The sequence below is a fragment of the Apium graveolens genome, chromosome 6 (assembly GCF_009905375.1).
Source record: "Apium graveolens cultivar Ventura chromosome 6, ASM990537v1, whole genome shotgun sequence".
Lineage (NCBI taxonomy): Eukaryota > Viridiplantae > Streptophyta > Magnoliopsida > Apiales > Apiaceae > Apium > Apium graveolens.
This window is the reverse complement of record NC_133652.1, coordinates 241944611-241971070: the sequence shown is the minus strand read 5'-3', so window position 1 is coordinate 241971070 and position 26460 is coordinate 241944611. Positions and strand designations below refer to the sequence as shown.

The 26460-nt window shown below is 35.8% G+C and overlaps 2 protein-coding genes across 2 annotated transcripts; both read left to right on the top strand.

The window, feature by feature from the left end:
• Positions 1-24131: 24131 nt before the first annotated feature.
• LOC141668231 (histone H2B.2-like) lies at positions 24132-24750 on the top strand. Its single transcript, XM_074475012.1, has one exon. The coding sequence runs from the start codon at positions 24212-24214 to the stop codon at positions 24620-24622; it is 411 nt and encodes a 136-aa protein (XP_074331113.1). The 5' UTR covers positions 24132-24211; the 3' UTR covers positions 24623-24750.
• A 99-nt stretch (positions 24751-24849) lies between these two features.
• Positions 24850-25635, top strand: LOC141668232 (uncharacterized). Its single transcript, XM_074475013.1, has one exon. The coding sequence runs from the start codon at positions 25062-25064 to the stop codon at positions 25422-25424; it is 363 nt and encodes a 120-aa protein (XP_074331114.1). The 5' UTR covers positions 24850-25061; the 3' UTR covers positions 25425-25635.
• Positions 25636-26460: the final 825 nt, after the last annotated feature.

The window sequence follows — 26460 nt, the reverse complement described above, 5'->3', positions numbered from 1 at the left end:
ATATAAACTTTTAGAAACCTTGGATATACAATACTTAATGGTTGTTTTTCCCTAAATGATCATATTTAAATAATGGATACCTATATCTTGCTGAGCGTTAGTGCTCACTCTTGCTTTTATAAATATCATATCACAACAGATTACCAGCTTGGCCCGAACCAGAACGACTGCCCGCAAGCGGGTAGGGGACGCACGTGAGTACCGTAGACTGTTCGTCCGCCAGCCACCTCAGGTAGACGAGTAAAGATATTGTTAGGTCACACTTTCACTGTAGAGGGGGTGAATACAGTGTTTATTACAATCAAATCAAACTTCAAGAACTTATGTAACAGAAAACAAACTTTATTTAAACAATAAACTCTGTTACAATCCGGAACTGTTATCTCTCAGTGATGAACAAAATATCACGAGAGCTGCTAGGGTTATAGTAAATAATATTCTCGATAATGATAACACTTATAGTGTAAACCCTATGTCTGTGTTTATATACTACACAGTTACAAGATAATCGCTAATTGATATGGAATATAATTCTGCTTCCTAAAATATATCAATCAGATATCTTCTATTCCAAGTATTCCATTCTTCACGGAATTCCTTCTTCATGCATATCTCTTCTTATGTTTATCTTGATCTTCTCAACTTTAATCAGCTACTGTCCTTATCTGATCGTCCTTCAGCACTTAAGTTCTGATATCTATCTCCTGATGCTTATCTCCTGATAACATAAGTACTGATATCCCTTAAGTTCTGACTTCCAGTATAAGTACTGATCAGTTAAGTACTGATTTGTTCTGTTCAAATAAGATCTGAAATCTAAACATAAAACATATTAGCCATGACATTATCAAATATATCTAACAATCTCCCCCAACTTGTAAATTAGCAAAATATACAAGTTTAACAGATATTTGATGATGTCAAAAACATTAAGTACAAATGCATGAGAAATAGACAAGATAACTACAACTTACAGTCCTTAAAGTTTTTACCAATTCAACTTCTGATAACAACTTCAATCTGTATAAATATCAGAATTTAAGAAGTTGTAGATCTTCGACTTGGCTTCATCATTTTCTGATCTCTCTGATGTCAGGAGTTGTTCTGAGATAGTTCTTCAACAAACATTTCTCAGCATATCTGAGTTCATCAATCATTCTCCGTTTGACATCTTTAAGCTCTGCAGTATCTTCACCAGTTTGAAATATTGCAGCTCTGAGATCATTAATCTTTGCTTTTCTCAACTCCCGATCTAGTCTTATGACATAAGCTTTGTTAGACTCTAGATTGAATTCAAGCCCCTTAATACCAAGATATGTTCTGATCTGTGCAGTATTAGGCTTCATATCAACAATATCATCATTGTGATTTCTGTACTTTGGAACATATCTGCTGTCAGACTTAACAGAATAAAGCCTTTTCTGTCTCTAAATCTGTTCTTTTAAGTAGTTTGCAGCAGTCTCTGTTATTCTGTCATCCACTTGAAGTAAGAATAATACATGCTCCAATTCTTCAAAATACTTCAATGGAATGGCATTTTGTCTTATATGATAAACCCTACCATCTGTCATGAAATACAACATAATGTATTCTTTCAAGTAGGTATGGTAAACCATCTGTACAGATTCTAGTTGATTCAATCTCTCAGGAGTTGCTCCAATACCTGGTTCACTCAAGGAAGTTGGATCATCGGTAGTGTTGTGTACTCTTCTTTCATCAGCACTTCCCAATCCAGTTTTATCTCTAGCTTCCTTTCCAGTAACTACTCTTGCTTCAAAACCACTTGAAGTAGTCTTCAAAGATTGAGTCTGTTTTGCTTTAGTGAATCCTGGTAGGAGTGTTTTAGATTTATTTTCTGATATCAAGTTAACTTGAGCACTGTCAGAGGTTACTTGCTTCTTCTGAATATCAGAACTTACAATTTCTTGACTCTGAACAACTTGAGCCATGTCAGAGGTTGTTTTAAGAACTTTTCTTGAAGTCAGAGCAAGATTATCTTTTCCATCAGTAATTTCTTCTTCCTCAGGAGGTACATAAGGCTTGATAGGTTCACCAACCTTTTCTTTACCCTTGGATCTTGGATCTATCTGTGGTTGTGATCTAGCCAAAGTTTCTTCAGTATGTATCCTTTCTTTGATCACAATGCCTTTAGGTTTTGGAAGTAACTTTTTACCAGAAGCTTCAGATTTAGATGTGACTTTCTCTGATTTAAGTCTGGCTTCTTCTTCCTTTAAACTTTCCAAGTCCATCCCTGGATTTTCTTGAAGAAATAACTGTCTTGACATTTCCTCATCAAGATCTAGAAGTTCATCAGAACTTATCCTTTTACCAGCAGCAGAATTTATTCTTTTCCCAGTATCAGAACTTGTTCTGTGACTAGCTTGTCTTGATGTAAACCTTCTACCTTGACTATGACCACTACCCATTCCAGAGTTTCCTTGGTCATCTTTTCCATCATCCTTTCCTTGCAGTGACTTGTTGGTTTTGCATTTGGACTTAATTACCTTCTCCCCCTTTTTGGCATCAGCAGGTAATAAAAGAGAGATAAGTAGTTCCACTGAGGTCTGGATTTCAGTAAGTTGCGATTGCTGAGAAGCTTGATTTATCAGAATTTGATCAATCTGAGCTTGTTGCTTCTCTTGAGTTTTCTCAATATAAGCAACCCTGTCAATGGTAGGTTGGAAGAACTTTTTCTTATCAATTTTCCAAACTTGTTCCTGTTTGATAAAGTTCTCCTGAATCTTGTGTAGCTCTGCATGAGTGTTGGAATGAAGACCTTGTAGATGTTTAGTACTCAATGCAGTGACTCTAAGCTGGGTTTTAAAATCATCAGAATGTAACATTTCATCAGCTTTAGTCAAGTGCTCAGCAAGATGTAAAGCATTTGGAACACATGAAACTGAGTTCCATTCCTTAGTCCACTCCTGACCTGCAGGAGTTTCACTCCAAGGTACTGGTGCATCCCTGATAACAAACTCCTTTACCAGTTCAGACTTAGGAAGAGTCAGTGGAGGAGTATGTCCTGAAGGACCTGCTTCATCAGCATCTACAGTTGTAGCAGCCTCACCAGTATCTCCAACATTTGCAGCATCAGAACTTAGAGAATCAGTATCTTCTGATAAGACAACTGTGTGAGTAGCAATGGAGGCATCAACATCCTCTAATTGCTGATCTGATACTAAGGTCTGATCAACAGCCATATCCTGATGCTCACCGAAAATATGATCATCAGCATCTTGATGCAGAGAAGGTGTTAGTGATAACTCAGGAGTTTGAACAGCATCAGTAACAGGTGTTGTGGAAGGATTATTTGCTGTTGGAGCTTCTAAGAAAAGTATTTCAGGCACAATCAGGTTCTGAATATCAATTTCAGCACTTGTGCCTGGATCAACAAGAGACATAGAAGGTGAATTAGCCTTGTCAGATACAGGTTCCTGAGATGGAGTTGATGGAGAAGAAGTGACTGGAGCAAATTCCTTGTCTTGTGAGATCAGAGATTCCTGATCCCCTTCCTTAGCTGCTTCCTCCTCATCATCTGAAACTGGCCTTTGTGCCCTCTATTTCTTGTACTTCCTTGTTGATTTGGATTCCTTGGGAGTTTCAGGAACCGTCATACGTCTAAGCCTCTTGAGAAGCCTAGAACCCCCAATTGCAGAATCCTTCTGAGAAGTTGCCTTCTCAGCTTCATCTACCACAGGTTCTGAAGAGGGAATCTGATCCTCAGAATCTGATTCATCTCTCAAAGTAATCCTCCTCTTCTTCTGAGATGTTTGAGGAACAGTCTTTGTTCGCTTTGGCTTAGAGGATGTAGGCTTCACAGTAGGTGCTGAAGAAGAAGGTTGAGCAGTCTGTGAAGTGGAGAGATAGGATTTGAGATAAGTTCTGAGGGTAGGTTGAGTAGAATGAGAGGTAGGTACTGAGGTTGATGGATTTTGGTTATGGTGAGTTGGTTGAACATTTGAGTAAACAGATTTGTAAGTAGCAGGATCAGCATTTACCAGAATCTGTTTCACAGACTGAGGAATCTGTAATGGTCTCACCATTGATTTCTTTGTGTCAGCATTTATCAGGTCGTTAAAGTACCTTTTTGCAACCTTAAAAGGTGGGGTTTGAGTGCTGACTAACTGGGGTTCAGCAGTACAATACGTATAAATAAGTTGACAGAATCTAGCAAAATAAACAACATCTCGATCCTCTGTCATCCTATCCCCAATAAAACCAATTATTCCAGTTGCAAAATCAAAATGAGTTTGATGGATAATAGCATACCCGATGTGCTGACTCAGAATTGGGATGGCATCAAAATTTGAACACTTGTTGCCAAAAGCCTTGGTGATGCAATCGAAGAAGAAACTCCATTCTCTTCTGATATTGGCCCGTTTCAACTGTCCAAGTTTCATCAGACTCTTTTCATATCCCAAATCAGTCATTAACCCCCGAAGTTCTGATTCCTCTGGTATAGAGAAGGTACAATCTTCTGGAAGATGTAATGCTCTTCGTACTGTACCAGGAGTGACTACATAGGATGAATCACCCACTTGGAAGATAATACTGGGAGTTCCTCGTTTACCACCATCATCAAAAACTCCAGTCCTCCAGAACCGCAGAACTTGTTGACTTGAAAATAATTCAGGCTGAGTTAAGGCGTACCCAACCTCACTATGTGCAAGAAGATCTTGCACAAAATGCAATTCAGATGGAGCTTCAGAATGATCAAGAATTGCAGCATAGTTGTTTGGAACAAACTTTGCTCCATCAATGATTAAATCCTTTGGTGCCATGTGAAAAAATATTGAAATTCAAGTATGCCTGTTGGGTGTTTGAGATAATGTCTGTATGAAAAACCAATGTGAGAAAGAATGAGAAAGAGAGTAAAAGTAAGAAGAGAGATAAAGTATAAAGAAAATAAAAGATTAAAGAAATCTTCTCTCTGTTGTTCTTATACTCTAGAAAAAAATGTTACCGTTGGACACCTGTCAGACATGCAGTAATAACGGATAGTTACTGGGCTCGAGAAAACAGGAATGATTACTTACCCAGTTGCCTTGTTTCAAGGAAAAACCATGTCAGTTATCAAGAGACACAGTTTTAATTCAAAATTAAAATCGTTAGCACTGATTGAATTATTTTTCACTGCAATATTAATATTCTGAAAATGAATCATGTTAAAAATGACCGAGATAATTTCGATGAATAAGTGCTGACAAAGAATCAGAACTTAAATAAAGACAAAATTTAAATGGTCATCAGAATATCAAGCAGGATTTAACAACACAAGATACAATATCTCAGAGACAAAATCTTGAAGTAAAAACAGTTTTCATTAATATATCAAGTCAATACATATATGAAATAGAAATTACATCAATACAAGATTTTCCCTAAGCTTCTAATCCTAACGTCAACAGCTTTAGTCCTAGCTAAGAAGCCTGACAAAGCTGAGGATGAAGAAGAACAGGAAGAAGACGAGATTAAGTCATCTTCCTCTTCCTATCTTCGACAAACAAGATAGCGAGTCGAATGATTCGCTCTTGCTGACGGATAGCTTCCCGCCTTTCCTCCTCCAGGCGCTCCAGATGGCGATGGTAATCCATCTCGAAGAATAGAAGGTGAGCCAGCACCTCCTATGGGACAGAGTCCCAGATCTCCTCAGGAATGGCTGTTATATGCCACTCATGTTGCCACTCGGCACAACTTAGCTCCATTGTGAAGGTTTGTGTGTTCAAAAACATGTTGTATCGAACCATTGTGTTTTGGACAGAAGAAGGAGGATAAGTGTGTGAGAAGAATGTGATGGAAAGACTGATGTGAAGTGGTTGTTTATATAGGCAAGAGAATGCCAAGAGACGCAAAGATATTTAATGCTGACAGGTAGAATTAATTCTACCTCGTCTCCCTAGACTTTGAAAAAGAATAACAGTCATTGGAAAAGGAATGTGCACATATAACAAGAGTGAACTGTTCAAGGACGAGTGCCATTATGTTTTAACCATAGACTATTAATCTTCCACTTCAACATTTCGAAATTAATCTGAGACTGTTACCAAATTTTACTCATAGATAAGTCAAGTAAAGGGTTAGACTGACAAATCAGAACTTAGACCTATACCAGAACTTAACAGTCATCAGAACATAATGTCTTAACTCGAACAAGGAATATCTATCTTAGTAAATACTCATACAAGTTCTTAGTTATGAACGTCAGAACTTAAGCATCAGAACGTGTAACTAGAACTTGTCCTCAGAATTTGTGCAAAAATGACACAATGACTGTTTATCTAAAATAACATAGACCACCACAGAAATTTCATCATTCATATGGAGTGATTAGTGTGTACATTAAGCTAAATAACAGACAAAGAGTAAAGTCTGATTCACTTCAGTACATCTTAGAAATAAGTCATAATTAAAATTTTGCTAAAGAGCTGTCATCATCCTGAAACCTACTGAGAAATGAGTTCATGCATGAGTCCACCTCAACTGTTTTTGTGCTAATTTTATGCATCTTTTGAAATTCTATTTTACAGTGGCTTCTCAGTGTAAGTGAGTCACGACTGTTTATCAGAATTTATGCTATTATCAGAGTATTTCTCCAGTAATCATAGAGTGTGAACAGTCACCAAGAAAAAATATTTTGCTTTTCTAATGCATATTTACTTAATACCAGTTATGCACTTGGGTCGTCCCATTCACATTTTTACTCTAGATCTCAAAGGAGTACCTGATATTATTCTTTGATTCTTGTTCTTCTTCTTTTGATAAGTGAGGTTTATCAGCACTTAGTACATTCAGCAGTTTTACTAGAATCAGAACTTAAACAGATGAGTAGCATTATTCTAATTTGGGACTTAGTAGTAAGATGAATAAAGTAAACTAAACTAAGCTCAAGTATCAGAATTTGCTTGTGTCATAAGATTTCCACAGAAATAATTACTTCTTTCATGGGATCATTTGTTTATTGAAGACTAGTAGGTCAGTATCTAGCACAGTTATCCTCATAGGATTGAATAGTTACTGAAACAGACATATCACTTATCAGAGTTTAGAAACATATATCAGACAACAGTCAGTACTTAAAGACATTTATCAATTAATACACAGAATATACAAAGAGATTAATTCTGTAAATACTGATCATAAAGTCTGATAACATAGAACAAGTTTAAGCAGATTTAGAGAAAGAACCTGAAATCATTCCAAGTTCATTTACCAATTTTGAAAAGGTAGCTTCACACAGTGGTTTTGTGAAGATATCTGCTACTTGTTGATCTGTGGGAACAAAATGCAATTCCACTGTACCTTCATCCACATGTTCCCTGATGAAATGGTACCTGATGCTGATGTGCTTTGTCATAGAGTGTTGAACTGGATTACCTGTCATAGCAATAGCACTTTGATTATCACAGTAAATAGGGATTTTGAAATATGTTAACCCATAATCCAGTAACTGATTCTTCATCCAGAGAATCTGTGCACAGCAGCTTCCTGCAGCAATATACTCTGCTTCTGCAGTTGATGTGGAAATTGACTTTTGTTTCTTGCTATACCAAGAAACCAACCTGCCTCCAAGAAATTGGCAGCTACCACTTGTGCTTTTCCTGTCAATTTTGCAACCTGCAAAATCTGCATCTGAGTAACCTATTAATTTAAAATCTGATTCTCTAGGATACCATAATCCTAGATCAGCTGTTCCTTTAAGATACTTAAAGATTCTTTTTACAGCTGTTAAGTGAGGTTCTCTTGGATCTGCTTGAAATCTTGCAAAGACAGGTAGCAAACATGATATCTGGTCTACTAGCAGTTAGATAGAGAAGTGAGCCAATCATACCTCTGTAATCAGTAATATCTACTGAATTACCAGTATTCTTATCCAGTTTTGTTGCAGTGGCCATGGGAGTGGATGCACTTGAACAGTCTTGCATTCCAAATTTCTTCAGCAAGTTTCTGGTGTACTTAGATTGACAAAGAAAAGTTCCTTCTTCACTCTGCTTGACTTGAAGGCCCAGAAAATAACTGAGTTCTCCCATCATATTCATCTGATATCTTGACTGCATTAGTTTGGCAAACTTTTTGCAAAGTTTGTCATTTGGAGACCCAAAAATAATATCATCAACATAAATCTGGATCAAAAGTAAGTCCTTGCCATGGTTGAGATAGAACAGTGTTTTGTCAATAGTTCCTCTGTTGAATCCACTTTCGAGAAGAAACTGAGCTAAAGTCTCATACCATGCTCTAGGAGCTTGCTTAAGTCCATAAAGTGCTTTATCAAGCCTGTAGACATAATCTGGATGTTTGGAATCTACAAAGCCTGGAGGTTGTTCAACATATACTTCCTCTTCCAATTCTCCATTGAGAAAAGCACTTTTCACATCCATTTGAAAGACATTAAACTTTTTGTGAGCAGCATAAGCCATGAATATCCTTATGGCTTCTAACCTAGCAACTGGAGCAAATGTTTCATCATAGTCAATTCCCTCCTGTTGAGAATATCCTTTTGCAACCAGCCTTGCCTTGTTCCTTACAATTATGCCATCACTGTCAGTTTTGTTTCTGAATACCCACTTTGTACCAACAACCGATCTATTCTTAGGTCTTGGCACTAAGGTCCAGACTTTGTTTCTTTCAAATTCATTCAACTCTTCCTGCATTGCTTGCACCCAATCAGCATCTTGAAGAGCTTCTTCCACTTTCTTTGGCTCAGACTGAGAGGGAAAAGAATTGTAAAGACATTCATTCGAAGTACCTGTTCTAGTTCTGACACCTGCCTCAGGATTTCCAATTATCAAATCAGGTGTATGTGATTTTGTCCACTTCCTTGCAGATGGAAGATTTTCTCTAGAACTGGATGCTCCCCCATGATTCATGCTGTCTTCTGTTTCATTTTCTGATGCTCCCCCTGAAATTATGCTCTCTGAGTTGGATCCTTCAGTATTTAGATTTTCAGTACTGTCGGTACTTGGCTTATCAGAACTTGACGAATCAGAATTTGAAGAGCCAGATGTATGTTCTGATGCTTCTTAAGATGTGATAATATCTTGAGTATGCTCCCCCTGCATTGGTGCATCTTCCTTTGACGTAGTCACCACAGTTTCAATAACATCAGAGTTTAATCCATCAGAATTTACAGTATCAGGACTTAGACTGTCAGGACTTGAGGTATCAGAATATGAATCTTCATTTTCAAATCTCAGCTGATCATGATCAATGCAATCTTCAAGTCCAGTGATCTTCTTGTCATCAAAAGAGACATTGATAGATTCCATGACCACTTTTGTTCTCAAATTATAGACTCTGAAGGCTTATGTAGAAAGTGGATATCCCACAAAGATTCCCTCATCAGCTTTTAGATCAAACTTGGATAGCTGTTCAGGATGAGTCTTGAGAACAAAACACTTACATCCAAATACATGAAAGTATTTGAGATTTGGCTTCTTGTTCTTCACCATCTCATATGGTGTTTTTCCATGCTTGTTAATGAGTGTTGCATTTTGAGTAAAACAAGCAGTCTGCACAGCTTCAGCCCAGAAATAGGTTGGAAGCTTTGCTTCTTCAAGCATTGTTCGTGCAGCTTCAATGAGAGTTCTATTCTTCCTTTCAACAACTCCATTTTGCTGTGGAGTTCCAGGAGCAGAAAATTCCTGCTTTATTCCATGATTTTTGCAGAACTCTTCCATTATCAGATTCTTGAATTCAGTGCCATTATCACTCCTCAAAATTTTCACAGAATCTTTGATCAATTTATCCAGATGTTTGACATGATCAATCAGGATAGATGCAGTTTCACTTTTTGTGTGCAAGAAATACACCCATGTGTATCTGGTGAACTCATCTACTATGACCAATGCATATTTCTTCTTTGCAATAGACATGACATTCACTGGACCAAATAGATCAACATGAAGCAGATAATAAGGCTCAAGAATTGATGATTCAGTCTTGCTCTTGAACGAAGATTTTCTTTGTTTAGCCTTCTGACATGAGTCACAAAGACCATCAGGAACAAACACTGAATTTGGCAGTCCTCTCACAAGATCTTTCTTGATCAGTTCATTTATCTTGTTGAAGTTTAAATGAGAGAGTTTCTTGTGCCAATTCCAGCTTTCTTCAGTTGAGGCTCTACTCACTAAACAGATTGCAGAACCATCAGAACTTGTTGAAAGCTTAGCTTCATAAATGTTACCACGCCTGAATCCCTTCAGAACAATTTTTTCTTTAGATTTACTAACTATTTCACAATGTTCTGCAAAGAAATCAACATGATAACCTCTGTCACATATGTGACTTATACTCAGTAAGTTGTGTTTAAGTCCTGAGACCAGAGCTACATCTTTAATGATGACATTCCCAAGATTGATATTGCCATATCCCAAAGTTTTTCCAATGTTGCCATCTCCATAAGAAACACTTGGGCCAGCTTTCTCCACAAAGTCTGATAGCAGGGCCTTATTTCCAGTCATATGTCCTGAACATCCACTGTCCAGAACTAAAATATTTTTCCTGTTGCCCTGCAATCAAAAAGACCACTAATTATTAGTTTTAAGGACCCAGACTTGCTTGGATCCTTTGGCCTTTTTAGGTTTGTTAACATTTGCAGCGGATTTAGCATCAGATTTTATGTTAACAGTTTTCTCATCAGAACTTATACTACCAGACTTTGAATCAGAACTTATACTAGAAGGAACAACAGAAACTTTCTTTAAAGAAGGTTTTATTTGATAATAATCATAGTACAAACTATGATATTCCTTACAAGTATAAATGGAATGCCATAAACTACCACAATGAAAACAAGGATTTTGTGGTTTGTATCTAACAGACTGACTCTTAACTCCTGATTTTGAAGATAAGGAGTTAATATTCTTATTTTTCCTGCAAAAAGAAGCCAGATGGTTAGAACTTCCACAGTTATGACACGCTTTCCTATGAGCATCAGGAACAGATTTATAGTTATTGCTTTTATTCACACCTTCCTTTCCATTCCTGTTTTTCCTAGGTGATTTTACCTTGTTTGCATTCTTAACATCTTTCAGCTTATGCTTAAGCTGCTTCTTTGTCATTAAGCCTATGTTGACTTCAGCTGTCTTTTCCTGTTTTAGTTTGTCAGAAGCTAATTCCTTTTTAACTTCTGATTTCTCATTTTCAGATTTTTCAGTTACAAACTTAACAGGTTTTAACTTCGGCTTTTGCTTATCAACAGGCTTAATTTCTACAGTTCCTTTTTCATTTTTATTTTCTCCATAACCTAAGCCCTCTTTCCAGTTTCCACTGCTTAGCAAATTTTGAGTTGTTTTGCCAGAGTTAGTCCAAGTTCTGATAATCTCTCTCTCCTTTTCTAACTCAGTTTTTAGAGATTCATTCATTTTTAGCACTTCATCCCTAACATAAAAAGCATCATCTCTATCCTGCTGAGTTTGATGGAACATGACTAACTCTTTTTCTAAGAAATCATTTCTTTTCCTAAAAGCAAGATTTTCAGAAGTTAATCTTTCACATGTTAAAGTTTGATCTCTATAACTAACAAACATGGTTTTAAGATATCTTCTCAACTCATTAATATCATCAGTATGAAAACCATAAGTAGTCTGAGGTACCTTTGTTTCAGCAGCTTCAGAACTGCTCTCAGAACTTGATTTATCAGCATTTGCCATCAATGCATAGTTCTCCTCACTTTCAGAGTCTGAGGTGTCTGTCCAGCTTTTCTGCTTTGTGACAAGAGCTTTGCCTTTGTCACTCTTGGTCTTCTTGCAATCAGGAGATATGTGGCCTTTCTCACCACAATTATAACATTTAACATTAGCGTAATCTCCTCTGTCAGACTTTCCTCCTCTTCCTTCAGATCTTCTGAAATTCTTCTTATCAGAACTTATGCCTTTCCTGGAAAACTTCTTTCCCTTCCTGAACTTCCTGTATGCAATCTTTGTGATTCCTTTCACCATAAGAGCATACAGCTTCATCATCTCCTCATCAGCATCAGTTTCAGGCAAGCTTTCAGAATCTGAGTCATCATCACTCTCAGAACTTGATGACTCAGTATCAGACTTTATGATAAGAGCTTTACCCTTGTCTTTCTTTGAGGAAGGTGGTTTGGGGGATTCCTCTTCAGCCTTGAGAGCAACTGTCCTTGACTTTCCTCCTTTCCTCTTGCTTCTTTGTTCCATCTCAAGTTCATGAGTCTTGAGCATTCCATAGATTTCATCAAGAGTTGTTTCATCAAGATTGTAGTTGTCTCTTATTGTTGTTGCCTTCAAATCCCAACATTCAGGAAGAGCTAACAGGAATTTAAGGTTTGTATCTTCAAGATCATACTCCTTATTTACTAATGACAAGTCATTCAAGAGTTTGACAAATCTATCATATACATCAGTCAATGACTCATTAGTCCTAGAGTCAAAGTGTTCATACTCTTGAGTGAGTATTGTCTTCCTGTTCTTCTTAACTGTTTCAGTTCCTTGACACCTTGTCTCCAGTGCATCCCATATCTCCTTAGCAGTCTTGCAGTTGATTACCCTGTTTGACATTACATTATCAATGGCACTATGCAATAAGTGTCGTACCTTGGCATCCTTAGCAATAGATGCTATATCTTCAGCAGTGTAATCACTCTTTTCCTTTGGTACGGTCATTGCTGCTTCACCTGCAACTACAACAGCGAGCTTGGTAGGTTTGTGAGGCCCTTCCTTGATTCTATCAAGGTATTCTGGATCTGTTGCTTCCAGAAACATGGTCATCCTTACCTTCCATATGGGATATTCAGATGGTCTCAATATGGGAACTCTGATAGTCTCATATCGACTCTGAGTTGATGTCTTTGATGATTCCTCAGTTTTGGTAGGCTTAGTTGGAGTTTCTGTGTCAGACATGATTGTGTTTGGATCTTTAACTGTATGTGTGTTAACAGAAGGCTCTGATACCACTTGTTAGGTCACACTTTCACTGTAGAGGGGGTGAATACAGTGTTTATTACAATCAAATCAAACTTCAAGAACTTATGTAACAGAAAACAAACTTTATTTAAACAATAAACTATGTTACAATCCGGAACTGTTATCTCTCAGTGATGAACAAAATATCACGAGAGCTGCTAGGGTTATAGTAAATAATATTCTCGATAATGATAACACTTATAGTGTAAACCCTATGTCTGTGTTTATATACTACACAGTTACAAGATAATCGCTAATTGATATGGAATATAATTCTGCTTCCTAAAATATATCAATCAGATATCTTATATTCCAAGTATTCCATTCTTCACGGAATTCCTTCTTCATGCATATCTCTTCTTATGTTTATCTTGATCTTCTCAACTTTAATCAGCTACTGTCCTTATCTGATCGTCCTTCAGCACTTAAGTTCTGATATCTATCTCCTGATGCTTATCTCCTGATAACATAAGTACTGATATCCCTTAAGTTCTGACTTCCAGTATAAGTACTGATCAGTTAAGTACTGATTTGTTCTGTTCAAATAAGATCTGAAATCTAAACATAAAACATATTAGCCATGACATTATCAAATATATCTAACAGATATTTTCCTTTTGAGTACTTGAACCAAGACTAATTGTGACCTGAGCCAGTCTCATGTAGAGCTGTTCTCGGCGTTCACCCTTTTGAGATAATTTCCTTTGGTCTGTAATAACTTAAATACTTTAACGTTAATTTAATAATGTTTCTGAGCATATAACCTCTATGTGTGTGAGCTTGGTTAAAAAGGTCGAGTAATGATGTGACAAGAGGATTAATTATTTATTAGACAATATTAAGTGATCGTAACAACCCGAATTCCCGACCTTGAATTTGGGGGTGTTACAATTGTCATCCAGTATGACTTCTGGTTATCCTAGTACCAATTATAAAGTTGTCATTTGGTTTGTATACCAGCTTCCCTACAATATGCTTGCTGGCTGATTGAGTTCATCTTGCTTTGCAATCACCCAACCAATCTAGATCTATCAGAACTTCTGTAAGTTTCTCAGTTTCTTCGTCAGATAGAAAACTAGAGTATTAATTATTCATTCTCAGTAGCCCTGCTAATCATTCCTCCACCATCTGGATCACTTAAGAACTAGACTCTGGGAATAGACTTGACATCAAACCCTTTATCTCAGCAAATATGTTCTTGTTGTGTCCTCTGAATTTTCAATGTGGTGTTGTGTCTGACTAGTTGATCCTTCTTTTGCTCCCCCTAAGTTGTTGCTGGGATTTCCTGAAAATCCTTACCCTTGCTGACTGGCTTCATTGATATAATGAGTAGTGTTATACACTGCCCTTCCACTGCTTGGATATGAATCATCAATGCCATAAATTTCTCCTTTAACAGCTTGGAGCATGGAGTTGTTGAACTGTGCACTTAGACTTTGTATCACTTTCTGTTGATCAACCACAAATTCCCTGTAGGTTGTAGATTCCACTGAGTAGCCATGAAGAATATCCTTACAAGTCTTAGCTACAAATGCCAAGGTCCAAACAACTGAAAATATTTCATTGTTTGCTCATGTAGAACATTCTCTCCAAACACTTTCAAGTTATCCAGTGTTTGCTTCTTTAGGCCATTAACTCATTTATATTCTTCATGTATACATCCTGATCAAGGCTTGATCTTACTTGTAGCAAAATGTATAGAATGTTCTTGATGTTACAGATATTAATTAGAACTGCTTCTTGAATTATGTCTCATTATCTGACAACATGATCATTTCTTTTATAGTAGCTTCCAACTTGATTTTCTTTGATGTGATCAATCACCATTTGTGATGTCTTATCTTGAGAACGCACGAACAACAACTTTGTTTATTAAGAGTAGTCATCCATCATCACTAAGGTATATCTTTGTTTTGATGTGTTGTTGTTTTTGACTCCTCTTTCTGAGATGCCTCACATTTATCATCTTTCTGAATTCTAGATGAGGCAGTCCTCTCACAAACCACTTTTCACAAAGGAGTTCCTTGAGTTAATGTTCAAGGGTGAGAGCTTCTAGTGCCATAGCTAAACTTTTGTCAGATGAAGCTTTACAGTAGAAACCATTGACTTCACTTTTCCTGATAGTCTAGCCACGAGCATATCCTTTCCTTACTCAAAGAAGAGCAAGCTTCTCAACCTTCCTGCTTCAGATGAGACACTAATCCTTATTTGAATTGACATTTTGTCCTTTGATGCAGAACTGTCTGATAAGAGGATTTGTGCCTTGATTCTCCAGCAAGGAAGTTTCTTCAAATGTTATCAATGACTCCAATGATTAATTGTTATCAGTGATAGCAATTGTTGAGTCCATGATGACATTCCTTTTTCTTCATAGCTTGTCCCGTGATGAAAACCTTTGTTGTCATCTCCAAAGATTATTGACGGAATGGCTTTTGTTAATCACATTTGATTGTGAGGCTCTTTCTTTAATCATATGCCTTGAGTATGAATTACCAAGAATACATATGAATCAATTAACCTATTATGTCCTGCACTCATAAATGGATTAACATTTCTTGGTACCCAACTTATCAGTTTGGGTCCAGGTGGATTAGAGATTTTACTATAAACAGAGATAACAAGAGCTGCAACCTTATCATGCTAATTCTTATCTTTGACTGACCATTTTCTCCAGTTTAATACCCTTGACAGATTTATCTCTATGCTAGGGGAAAATGGTTCCAACCTTATATAAGGAGGACTAGCAGTCTTTGCCCTAATGTAATCCTAAACAAGCTTTTTCTACATTTAATGAAAGTACTAAGAGATGCATTCATGGCATAAAAATAAGTAAGCATTGAAATATGAATACATGGCATTCACTCAGAAATATGACACATAAGAATTAAGTAATATAGGCATGATATGGAACAAACAAAATTAATAAATAAATCATTAATTCTATCTAGTCCAATCATGTTGATGTATCTCATCTAGCTATCTCAATCCAATTATAAACTAACACGTCTTAACAAACAATTCGGAATAAATGAGCATATCATATTATAATATGATACGGAGAATAAACCAAAACAAAGGTCTTAAGTGCTGGAAAACATATATCTCACTAGAGCAATTAATCATGTTCAACAAATATCCAATCACATATTTAAGATCATCTAAAGTAACATGCACAAGTTAAACATCTATCCTAGTTACCAGAAAAATAATCTAGTGAACTAATTCAGCATTATCTATGTGTGATGCTATCATACTTGTGCGAGTGTTAAACATTTAAATACTATGATCTTATCATGCATTGAATATTGAGAGCTAAGTATTACAGTGGTTCAAGAATTTGAAACCTGAGATATGTGAGTTGGACCATCTTCAGAGATTGCTATGAAATCAAGATATTCATTATTCTCATCATCTGATCCATCTCAACTATTTTCCATGCACTATAAGTTTTGACTAGCTGCTTCCCTAAGAAAATATTCCACCTTTGTCTCAACTCTTCAATTGAATCCCTACTCATCCTTGTTTGTCAAGCTTCTTGTTATGTTGTAGTAAAACCCATGATAATTACTTGACACATATTGCTTATCATACCTGTAACTATCAAATCTTGTTTATGTCTCGACCTCGGTCTATAACCACCTCTTGAACTGAATCTGTAAGAATCTCTGCTTCGGAATAGATAGGTTTGATCCTCGAATATAGCTTATGTAATTCTTGTGAATCTGATGCAACTAAACTTCCATGACAAGTAAAATACTTCCCTGACGTCTAGTCCCTCAAGTACTTCTACCTGAGTTTCTTCTGATTCAGCAATCAGTAACTCTTACATTTTGTCCTAAGGTTCCAACTTTACTACCTGTGACTGAGATGTTTGTTTGTCCCCACTATTCTCTCTGACCTCCACAATTCCTGCCTGTATGATCTCATTAATTCTCGGATAAATATAGCATTGGTACAAACCACTGTGTGACTATATAATCTGGAATCAAAGAGTTGTCTTAAAATTTTCGAGAACACTTGTACCCGTAGAAATTTCATTCATTTTTTGTGTTTGAAAACCCAGTGGTATCCTATGGAGTAAGCCTTTGAGGAAGGTCCACAATTCTCGTCTGTAGGTTTTGAAATCAGTTCCATCAGAGTAAGAAAGCCATTATCTTCAATTTCCGTATTCGGGAATTTTCCGTCTAAATAGCACATGGTCTTCGTTTTCTTCGAAAGATTAAAATCCACTTTAAAAGCCCGGAGGAATCCTGAGTCTACCAATCCTTTTAGTACCCTTAATTTAATATTTAACAAAAAACTAAATTTCCAACATTTTAAATTTCTTAGAAAATAAATTAATCAAAAATAAATATTTACGAAAGATTTAATTTTCAAGAATTTCGAATTTTCTTAAAAATTAAAATAAAACGTAAATTATTATTTTTAAAAAATTAATTTTAAGAATTTTAAAATTTTATGGAAAAATAAATAAATCAGAAATAATTAATTTGGGTTTACAGAATTGTTAAGTGCACAACTTCTGTATGGCAACTCCTTCTACTTGTGCGCCGTTTTTTTTTGCCTTAGATAAAAAATATAACCTCTTCTGTGGCGACTAGGAGAAGCTAACAGTAAGTGCAAAAATAAATTATGTATGGCGACTCCTTCTTTGCAATCGTGTGTGGCGGCTTTTGAGTACAGGTGATTTTGTTTCCTTAGCCAAATATCCTCTGTGGCGACTAGATTTGCGAAGCTTACTCGACTGTAATATTAAGTAGCTTAGTTGCGACTTCACTTTGACAGTACAAGAGGTTAGTTGAGACACTAGCATCTCAGGGATTTCTGCCTTAGTTTACTTGCACATAGAGCTGCTCAAGAGTCGCGGGTAAATACTAATTCCGCGCGTGGCTGGACGACGCCGGCTCCATTCTTCTATTTTCCCCGCGCCTGCATTTGCCTTGCTAACCTGTATAATAGCTTCATACACCAAGTTTGTTTCCCTTCCTCCTTTTTTTTATTAATCATGTGTGTCCTTCTGCTGCCAAGAAACCAAACCAGTTATTGCCGAATAGGTTCAGGAAAATGGCAGCTAACTTCGAACAAACTAATCACTAAACTGGCAGCCAATAAATCAGAAAAATAAATCTGGCATAAACAAAATCAAACACCCAAAAATTAAATTAAATTAAAAATTCTTATTTACAATAATTTAAATGATAAATTAATTTAAATCAAATTTATAAAATAAATTTATTTAAATTAAGTTTATAAAATAAACTTATTTAAAGTTAAATTTATAGAATAAATTTCCTAAATCAAATTTATAAATAAATTATGTAAATTCAAATTAATAAAATAAATTTATTTGAGGATCCTGATTTGTGTATCAATCAGTCAACTCTGATACCAATTGTTAGGTCCCGAATTATCGTAGAAGGGGGGTTGAATACGATAATCACTAAATTAAAAAAAAATCGAATCTTTAGCGGATAAAGATTTAGTTCTCGGTTAGTGGTTCCGTGTTCTTGAGAGAAATAGTGTTTGGAACGATAAAAACAAGGAACACAAGATATTCGGGGAAGTATATATTCGTATATAAATCCTCGAGGGTGTTGTTACACTCCGGTAAATAAATTAATGGGCTACAATATAAGAATAACAAAGTTCCTAGCTTCTGCAAAGATTTACAAATCAAATCCTATACAATGATCTAACTTTTGTTTGTACTAGGATTTAATTACCGGGTAACGATTATAATGCCCCTAAGAATATACAAGAATTAAATCGGGCATTATAACGTTACTCCGGTGAGAAGTTAAACGGATATACAAAAAGCTTGAGCTTCTCTGTCAATCATTGATGCCATTTCACTACTCTCTTGGGAGAGAAGATAAACAAAAATTAATCCAAAAATGAATGGCTCAATCCTTCTACTCCAAATTATGTAGACTTTATATCCAATAAAATTGTGTGGCTGAGGAGAGGCACTTCTGTGGCGACCAAGTATATTGTTCAGTGGCGACCAGGAGATACAGTGGGGAGTATTATTATTCTATGGCGATCAAGAGAGATTTTGTTTATTATTCAGCATGTGTGGCGACGAGTGTACTAGTAAACCAAATGTACTTGGTTTACTTTTACTTTTATAAACTAAAACCAAACAAACTTAACTTCTGTGCACGTTTTTGTTTATTTTGTTTTTCTTTTTTTCTTTTTCCTTTTTGTTTTGTTTTGTTTTTTTTCCTTTTTCTAATTTCTTTTTCTTTTTCTCTTTTTTCTTTTCTTTTTAAGTTTAAATTGTAACTAAATTAATTTATAAAATAAACTTAAATATAACTTATATAAATAGATTTATAAAATAAACTTATTTAAAGTTTATAAGATAAATCAATTTAAGTTTATTAAATAAATTATATTAAGGTCCTTTAAATAAATTTATTTAATTTACCAATTAAACTTTGAGCTTCGCTAGTCCCTTGAGTTGTTTAGCTGTATACCCCGCGCACCTCTTCTCGTACTTTAACAGATAAATGTTCAATCCAAGCACGTTACTCAACTTAATAATTCTTCTACAAATAATACCCAGATTTCTTTCACGAGCTGTTGACGCCTAGTGCAACTGGTCTGGTTCACAGACGACTAACCCCGATTCAGGTCTTCGTATTATGGCCTTGATTAAATTGTTAAGCTTGCAACAACTTTATCGCTTCAGACAATGATTGTCAATAAACAACTGTACTTTCACTGGAATCCTTTATGGTACTTTAGACAACGTCTTCATTAACCTCTGTATACACCTTGTCTTCAATTCTTCAAATTCCTATGCTTCATATATTGTCTATCTTCAATCAATGCCAATACACTGAAATCTTCTGGTAGCACTTGTATACTGAATCTTGAACATTTCTGAAACCCTGAAAGTTTTTAACCTTTGTTCTTCATTGAGGCATGATCATATTAATGAACTTCTTTCAGTGACCTGTAGACAAACTTCAGGCCTTCTTCTAATCTTCTGATTCTTTGTATTTGCCTTGTCTTCATTCTTCCTGATTTCTTGTGTGAACGTATTATTATTAACCTATCATGTTCTAGTGTTGTTATCTTGTTGAGTTATCACGTAACTGTTCATACAGCTACGCAGTCTCACCAATAATGTTAATTGTACAAATATATGATGGAAAGTGACTCTTATAGGGTGTAAAGTGACTCTAATATAGTAAAAAGTGACTTATATGGTTGATTAGAGCCAAAATATGGAACAAAATTAACTTGTGTGAAAGTGGCACTAAGGGGGGGGGGGTAAAAGGATGTCAAATTGGATGTATATGATGTTAACATGTTAATTGTACAAATATATGGTGGAAAGTGACTCTTATAGGGTGCAAAGTGACTCTAATATGGTGAAATGTGACTTACATGGTTGATTATAGCCAAAATATGGAACAAAATTGACTTGTATGAAAGTGGCACTAAGAGGTGGTAAAAGAATGTCAAATTGGATGTATATGATGTTAACATGTAAATTGTACAAATATATAATTGAAAGTGACTCTTATAGGTGCAAAGTGACTCTAATATAATGAAAAGTGACTTATATGGTTGATTAAAACCAAAATGTGGCCCAAAATTGACTCGTATGAAAGGGGTACCAAGAGATGGTTAAAGGATGTCAAATTGCATGTACATGATTTTAACATATTAATTGTATCAATATATGGTGGCAAGTGACTCTTATAAGGTGTAAAGTGACTCTAATATGGTGAAAAGTGACTTACATGATTGATTTGAGCCAAAATTTGGAACAAAACTGACTTGTATGAAAGTGGCACTAAGAGGTGGTAAAAGTATGTCAAATTGGTTGTATATGATGTTAACATTTTAATTGTACTTGAAAGTGGCACTAAGAGGTGGTAAAAGGATGTCAAATTGGATGTATATGATGTTAACATGTTAATTGTACAAATATATGGTGAAAAGTGACTCTTATTGGGTGCAAAGTGACTCTTATATGGTGGGAAGTCACTTACATAATTGATTAGAGACAAAATGTGGCCTAAAATGTGTTAAGGGATGTGAACGCAGTTGAATCTCTATCTCGTCGCTTTTCCAATCCCCGATCAGTCTGTTTTTTTACTATCATTCCTACGATCATCCCTTCGGTCATGATTGGACCCTCGGGGGTATTCGTAACGACCAGTCTGCCTACCACGGTCATCTCTTCGGGGTTCCATATACCCTTCTAGGATTTCCATTTTTTTTCGGAGGTTATATCCCCTCATATATATGTCATTAAGGGATTTGGGGGGATAATCGTAAAGAGAGGATAAGAGTTTTTTACCTTTGATTGGATCCAGCCCGGTAGTTAGATATCCCATAACTTTTATTTTGTTCAGGTTAGTGATCATGCCTGCATCCTCCTTAAACCTGGTTAGGTAATCACCTAGGGATTTATTCGTCCTCTGCCTATAATGGATGAGGGTCTCAGTGTCTTTCTCTCTTCGGCACAGATGTGAGTAGTGCCTTATGAATTTCCCTTCAACTACTCATAGGAGGGGATTGATCGTGGTCGAAGTGACTTGTACCACATCGACACCCCTTCTTTTATGTATGTCTTAAACATCTTACAGAGCATCGTCTAGCTATAGCCCATGCCGGTCAACAGCAACTCGTATTTATTACAATGGTCTTCGGGATCTCCCCTCCCATTGAACTCAGTCATTTTCGGGAACTGTTTCTCTTCTCCCGGGAGAGGCTAGTATGCCTCTATCTCTTTCGTCACAACCGGCTCACGATTAAATTTTCTATCCCCAAGCATAGCCTTCTCTAACCCGGACATCCTGGTACCAGACATATTGCATTCTTTCTCCTGGTCGGAGTCCGAAGTCATAACGACTTTCATCATCCTCCTATGATGTGAGTCAGAGTATGCGGACTCATCTTCCTCAATGTGGACTTGTTTCTCTTTTCGGTCTCTTCGAGTGATTCTCTACGCGCCCTCTTCTCTAGTTCCAATTCTTCCCTTCGTAGTTTTATGGCCTTGAGTTTAAGCGCATCGGCTTCCCGTTTTTTGGCCCGTGCTTGTTCGGCCTCATCGGCCTCTTTAGATTTCCCCTTTTCCCTGACCATCTTTTACGCTCTTTACTTCCTTAGCATTTCCTGCTCTTCAGGTGTCAAGATTATTTCGGCTTCGTCGTCGAAATCAGCCCCCAGATTCTGAGGGGTAATCACAGATTATACCGTAGGGTTGGTATTCAGATTGGTGAACCTCAAAGGCCCTGTTCATCGTTACCATTTGTCATCGTCTCATATCTCAGGACTGAATCTCGTATTCCCAAAAATGGCGCCAAATGTAATAACCTCTTTTCTGCCGAACTGGACTTCGTTTCAGATGGTAGACTTCGACCTGCAAAGAAAAGAATGCGAGGGATAGCCCCCCGATTCACCTCCGGTGTGAGAGTAAGTTAACTGGTTTTTGGTATGGATAATTTGGAATACAAGATAGTAATGTGATATGAGTGTGTGTTGATGAGTTATCCTCATGGTGTATATAACCTGGATATTAACGTTATGCTCCGGAGTTATCGGTCAGTTCCACCGAAGGGGGATTGTGAACGTTGTGGTCGACATACCACTTCTCTCCTGGATTGGGCCAGCCCCTCTTTGCTTCAATCAGGACTTGCACACTTTCAACCCATAAGCATTTCTAATCTTCATCGGCTCAAAAAGACGTGATGGGCCTAAAGAGATGGGCTCCTAACAATTGTCCAAGGACAATTTGCTGTATTTGTCAATTTTGTCGAAAAGGGAGCTTTTATTTTTTGTAATACTTATATATTTACATAGGTTAATAGCTAGTACTCCTAAAGTTCCCATTAATATCTAAAAAAACACACAGCTATATATAATTTTATATATAACTTACATGTATGAGATGGCAAGTATTTTCGCCACATCTTACTTGTATGATTTTACAGGTACCACTGTTGTATGTTCTTTTGAGCAGAATTTGATAGGGCTAAGGTGTAAACTGTGAAGAATGAAGTTATAATCGGACTGATAAGTACTCTACATGCCAATACAGAAGAGAAGCTTCAAATAGCTTGCTTGTTTTGCAAACTGCAACTACTAATTGCAACTCCAACAATTTCTTATTTTTTTGCTAAAAAATAATTTAAATATTTGTCTTTTAATATTTAAAATTCATCTCCAACAGTATCCCTCCCTATTCATATTTCTTAAATTAAATGCATGAGAAAGAAATGGAAAATTGAATACATTTCAATGAGAAAATTGAAAAACTAATCACATAGTTACGAAGCAATTTATCTTATCACAATACAGTAAAACCTCGATAAACTTTGGGATCATGAAAAATTATTAATTAATCGAAATATTAATATATCGATAAATTAATAATTTATTAATTTATCGATATATTAATAATTTATTAATTTATTGAGATATATTATTTAAAATTTTATAATGTATACCTTATTTAATTAGATTACGTAATGTCTTCTCACAATGGTTGAAGTCAGCCTTGAACCTATTTACCACAACAATAAAAAATACTTTATTTAACTAAGTACACAGTTGGAGTCGGTATCACGAAAAGATGTTTTTAAAGCAACAATTACATTAAATAATTTACTTTTGTAATATGAATATAGTACGCAAGAGCTCCATAATCCATTAAGAAAGATTCAAAGATGAAGTATAAGGCGACACCAATTTTAAAAAAAAGCAGGTTACAATTGAGCCTTATTATAAAAGTGCATCCTAAAAATCTATAATTTTGATTTAATATGTAATTATTAATTTATATATTATATGGGACTTATATGTATTAATAAAAAAATATTATCTTATAAATTTAGCGAAATATTAATTTAACATAAAGGGTCTGACTCGGGTTTACAAGAAATTATTAATTTAACAAGGTTATTAATTTATCGAGATTTAACTGTAGTACATTAGAGTTATTATTTTGGTTTTTATGAAAAAGAATTTTAGAGTAGAACTAATATACTAATCAATGTTGATGCGTAAACGGCCTCCGATATATCTATATTCAATCCTAAAGCTTAATGAATCCTAGCCTTTCATTTTAATAGCCCTTCCCCCCAAAATCAACGGAAATTAATACCGCCAGGTCATCGATCCTCGTGAAACCTCTTCAACCAATCACACACCATCACACTCCCCTATATAACTAGATCTCAAACTCATGATTATCATCACAAACTCATCTTCAAATTCAATTTGATCAACATCTCCCCCCAAATATAAAACCCTAGCTTTAATCAATGGCACCCAAAGCAGAGAAGAAGCCAGCGGAGAAAACTCCGGCCGCGGAGAAGAAGCCCAAGGCCGGAAAGAAGCTTCCCAAAGAAGCCGGCGGCGTCTCAGCCGACAAGAAGAAGAAGAGAGTGAAGAAGAGCGTGGAGACCTACAAGATATACATCTTCAAGGTACTGAAACAGGTTCATCCTGATATCGGGATCTCAAGCAAGGCGATGGGAATAATGAACAGTTTCATCAACGATATTTTCGAAAAACTTGCGATGGAGTCATCTAAGCTTGCCAGGTACAATAAGAAGCCTACTATTACTTCTCGGGAGATTCAGACTGCTGTCAGGCTTGTGCTTCCTGGTGAATTGGCCAAGCACGCTGTTTCTGAAGGCACCAAGGCGGTTACCAAGTTTACCAGCTCTTGAAGTGTTTGATTAAATGTTTAAGTGAAAATTGTAGCTAGATTGTTATAGATTTATGTTTAATTTGGTTTTATGATTAACGAATTAGTGCCTTTTAAGATTCTGTTATGAAGCGCTTTATGTTGGTACAAGCTTTGTTCTATTGCTACATATCAATTGAACCTGGAAATATTTGAACATTTTATATGAAATTGGCCAAAATATTTAAATTTAATAAAAGTATCAACAATAGTTAATGAATAAGGTGATACAAATATACAATTTTTAATATATATTTTTAAGCCTAACAATAAAGCTCAAGAGTTTAAAACGGCAAGCATAAGTCATAACAGATCACATCAAAACATGAGCATGTACTATGTGCTTGTGAATTCCTACACGCACATCACTCAAATTTTCTACATATAATTCAGAAATAAATTTTTATTATCAAATCCTTTTCATGATGTCAGTTTCAGTGCTTTTACTGTATGCTGCAACATGGACGATTGTTCTATTGGTAATAGTAGCGGTGGCTTCCTTCTCGGCGGAGTTTGCATTTGTGATGGCAGTGTTGCCCCCTTCATCGTCTTTATCGAAAACTTGTAAAGCGGAGGGGTTTTTTAGGATTCCAGTGGAAGTTTCGGGTCAAGCAACGTGCTTTCCAGCAAGCATGGTGAAAAGATCAGGGCTAGATGTGTTTGTGCCGATTGTGTGTTTAGCATTGGTTGTTGTAGGATCCGCTTCTATGCTTAAAGTCATGGGATTTACGGTTGATGCTGCTGAATATTATGATATTTATGATGATACAGAGCAGTTGATTTAATCCTACATGATCCTTAAGTTTCGGTTTTCTAATTGATTCATTTTCCCTTGTGCCTGCAAATCAGGTTCCTTGCTTTTAATTCATGTATGATAGGAACATTGACCGAAATGACTTGCAACTTTAGTTGCAAAGTGCTCAATTAAGAGTTCCAAGTATTTTTTTGTATTTTGGATTTATTTTCGGTTGGTCATTTTAACTTTGATTTATAAGATTAAGTTTGCCGGTTAATTAGATTTTTAACGATGAAAAATGTGCGAGCAATAATAGGATAATTATATTTTAAATTCAAGAAGATGCAAACAAAATCAATTGTAAAGCAATTTACAAAGGCAAATAAGCTAATAATCAGCAACAATAAATTATTGAGAGAAATAGAAAAAATTAGTTATATATAGTCGTTTTAATAAATGTCGCCAAAACTTCGAGAATGCACGATTGTCCTTGAAAAAATTATCGCCCCATGCTGGAAAGCAGTGATGAATTTCGAAAGATAAAACAACACAAAAATTTTTTGTCAATGTATGGTGATACTTAAGTTAGACTATTACTACAATTTCTCCGAAAATCTATGTAATTCTTTTATGTATGCGAGATAAGAGATAAGGGTAAACCCATAATAAGATCACATGTCTCCATATACAGGCATTTTGAGTTGTTCTTCTTCTACTTTACTCAATGTCAAATAATTTAAGATATAACTCTTCCCTTTTATTGCAACTTTACAATTATATTCGCTTAACTGGGCATTTCTAGAGCTGAGAGATGTACTACAACCATCTTATCATAAAATTTGACCTCATTCATAGATCTCTAAACTTTTGTTGTACTTGCAGTAATAGTACCTCAGAGGTTTACAGGGGATAGACTCCAGACACGTAGGAATTTATTGTGCAAGACATGCCTTTACATAAAAAAAACTTAGTCACTTTAACAATCTCAATATTTAGTTGACTTGTAATTTTATGTATTTTGTATTGATATTTCTTCAATCTGTAAAATTGTTGAGAAGACTAGACTGGAGTATTTTTCAGTAAAC

Bases quoted from the DNA above. Each gene is read 5' to 3' on its own strand.
- LOC141668231 (XM_074475012.1), top strand. From the start codon at position 24,212: ATGGCACCCAAAGCAGAGAAGAAGCCAGCGGAGAAAACTCCGGCCGCG.
- LOC141668232 (XM_074475013.1), top strand. From the start codon at position 25,062: ATGATGTCAGTTTCAGTGCTTTTACTGTATGCTGCAACATGGACGATT.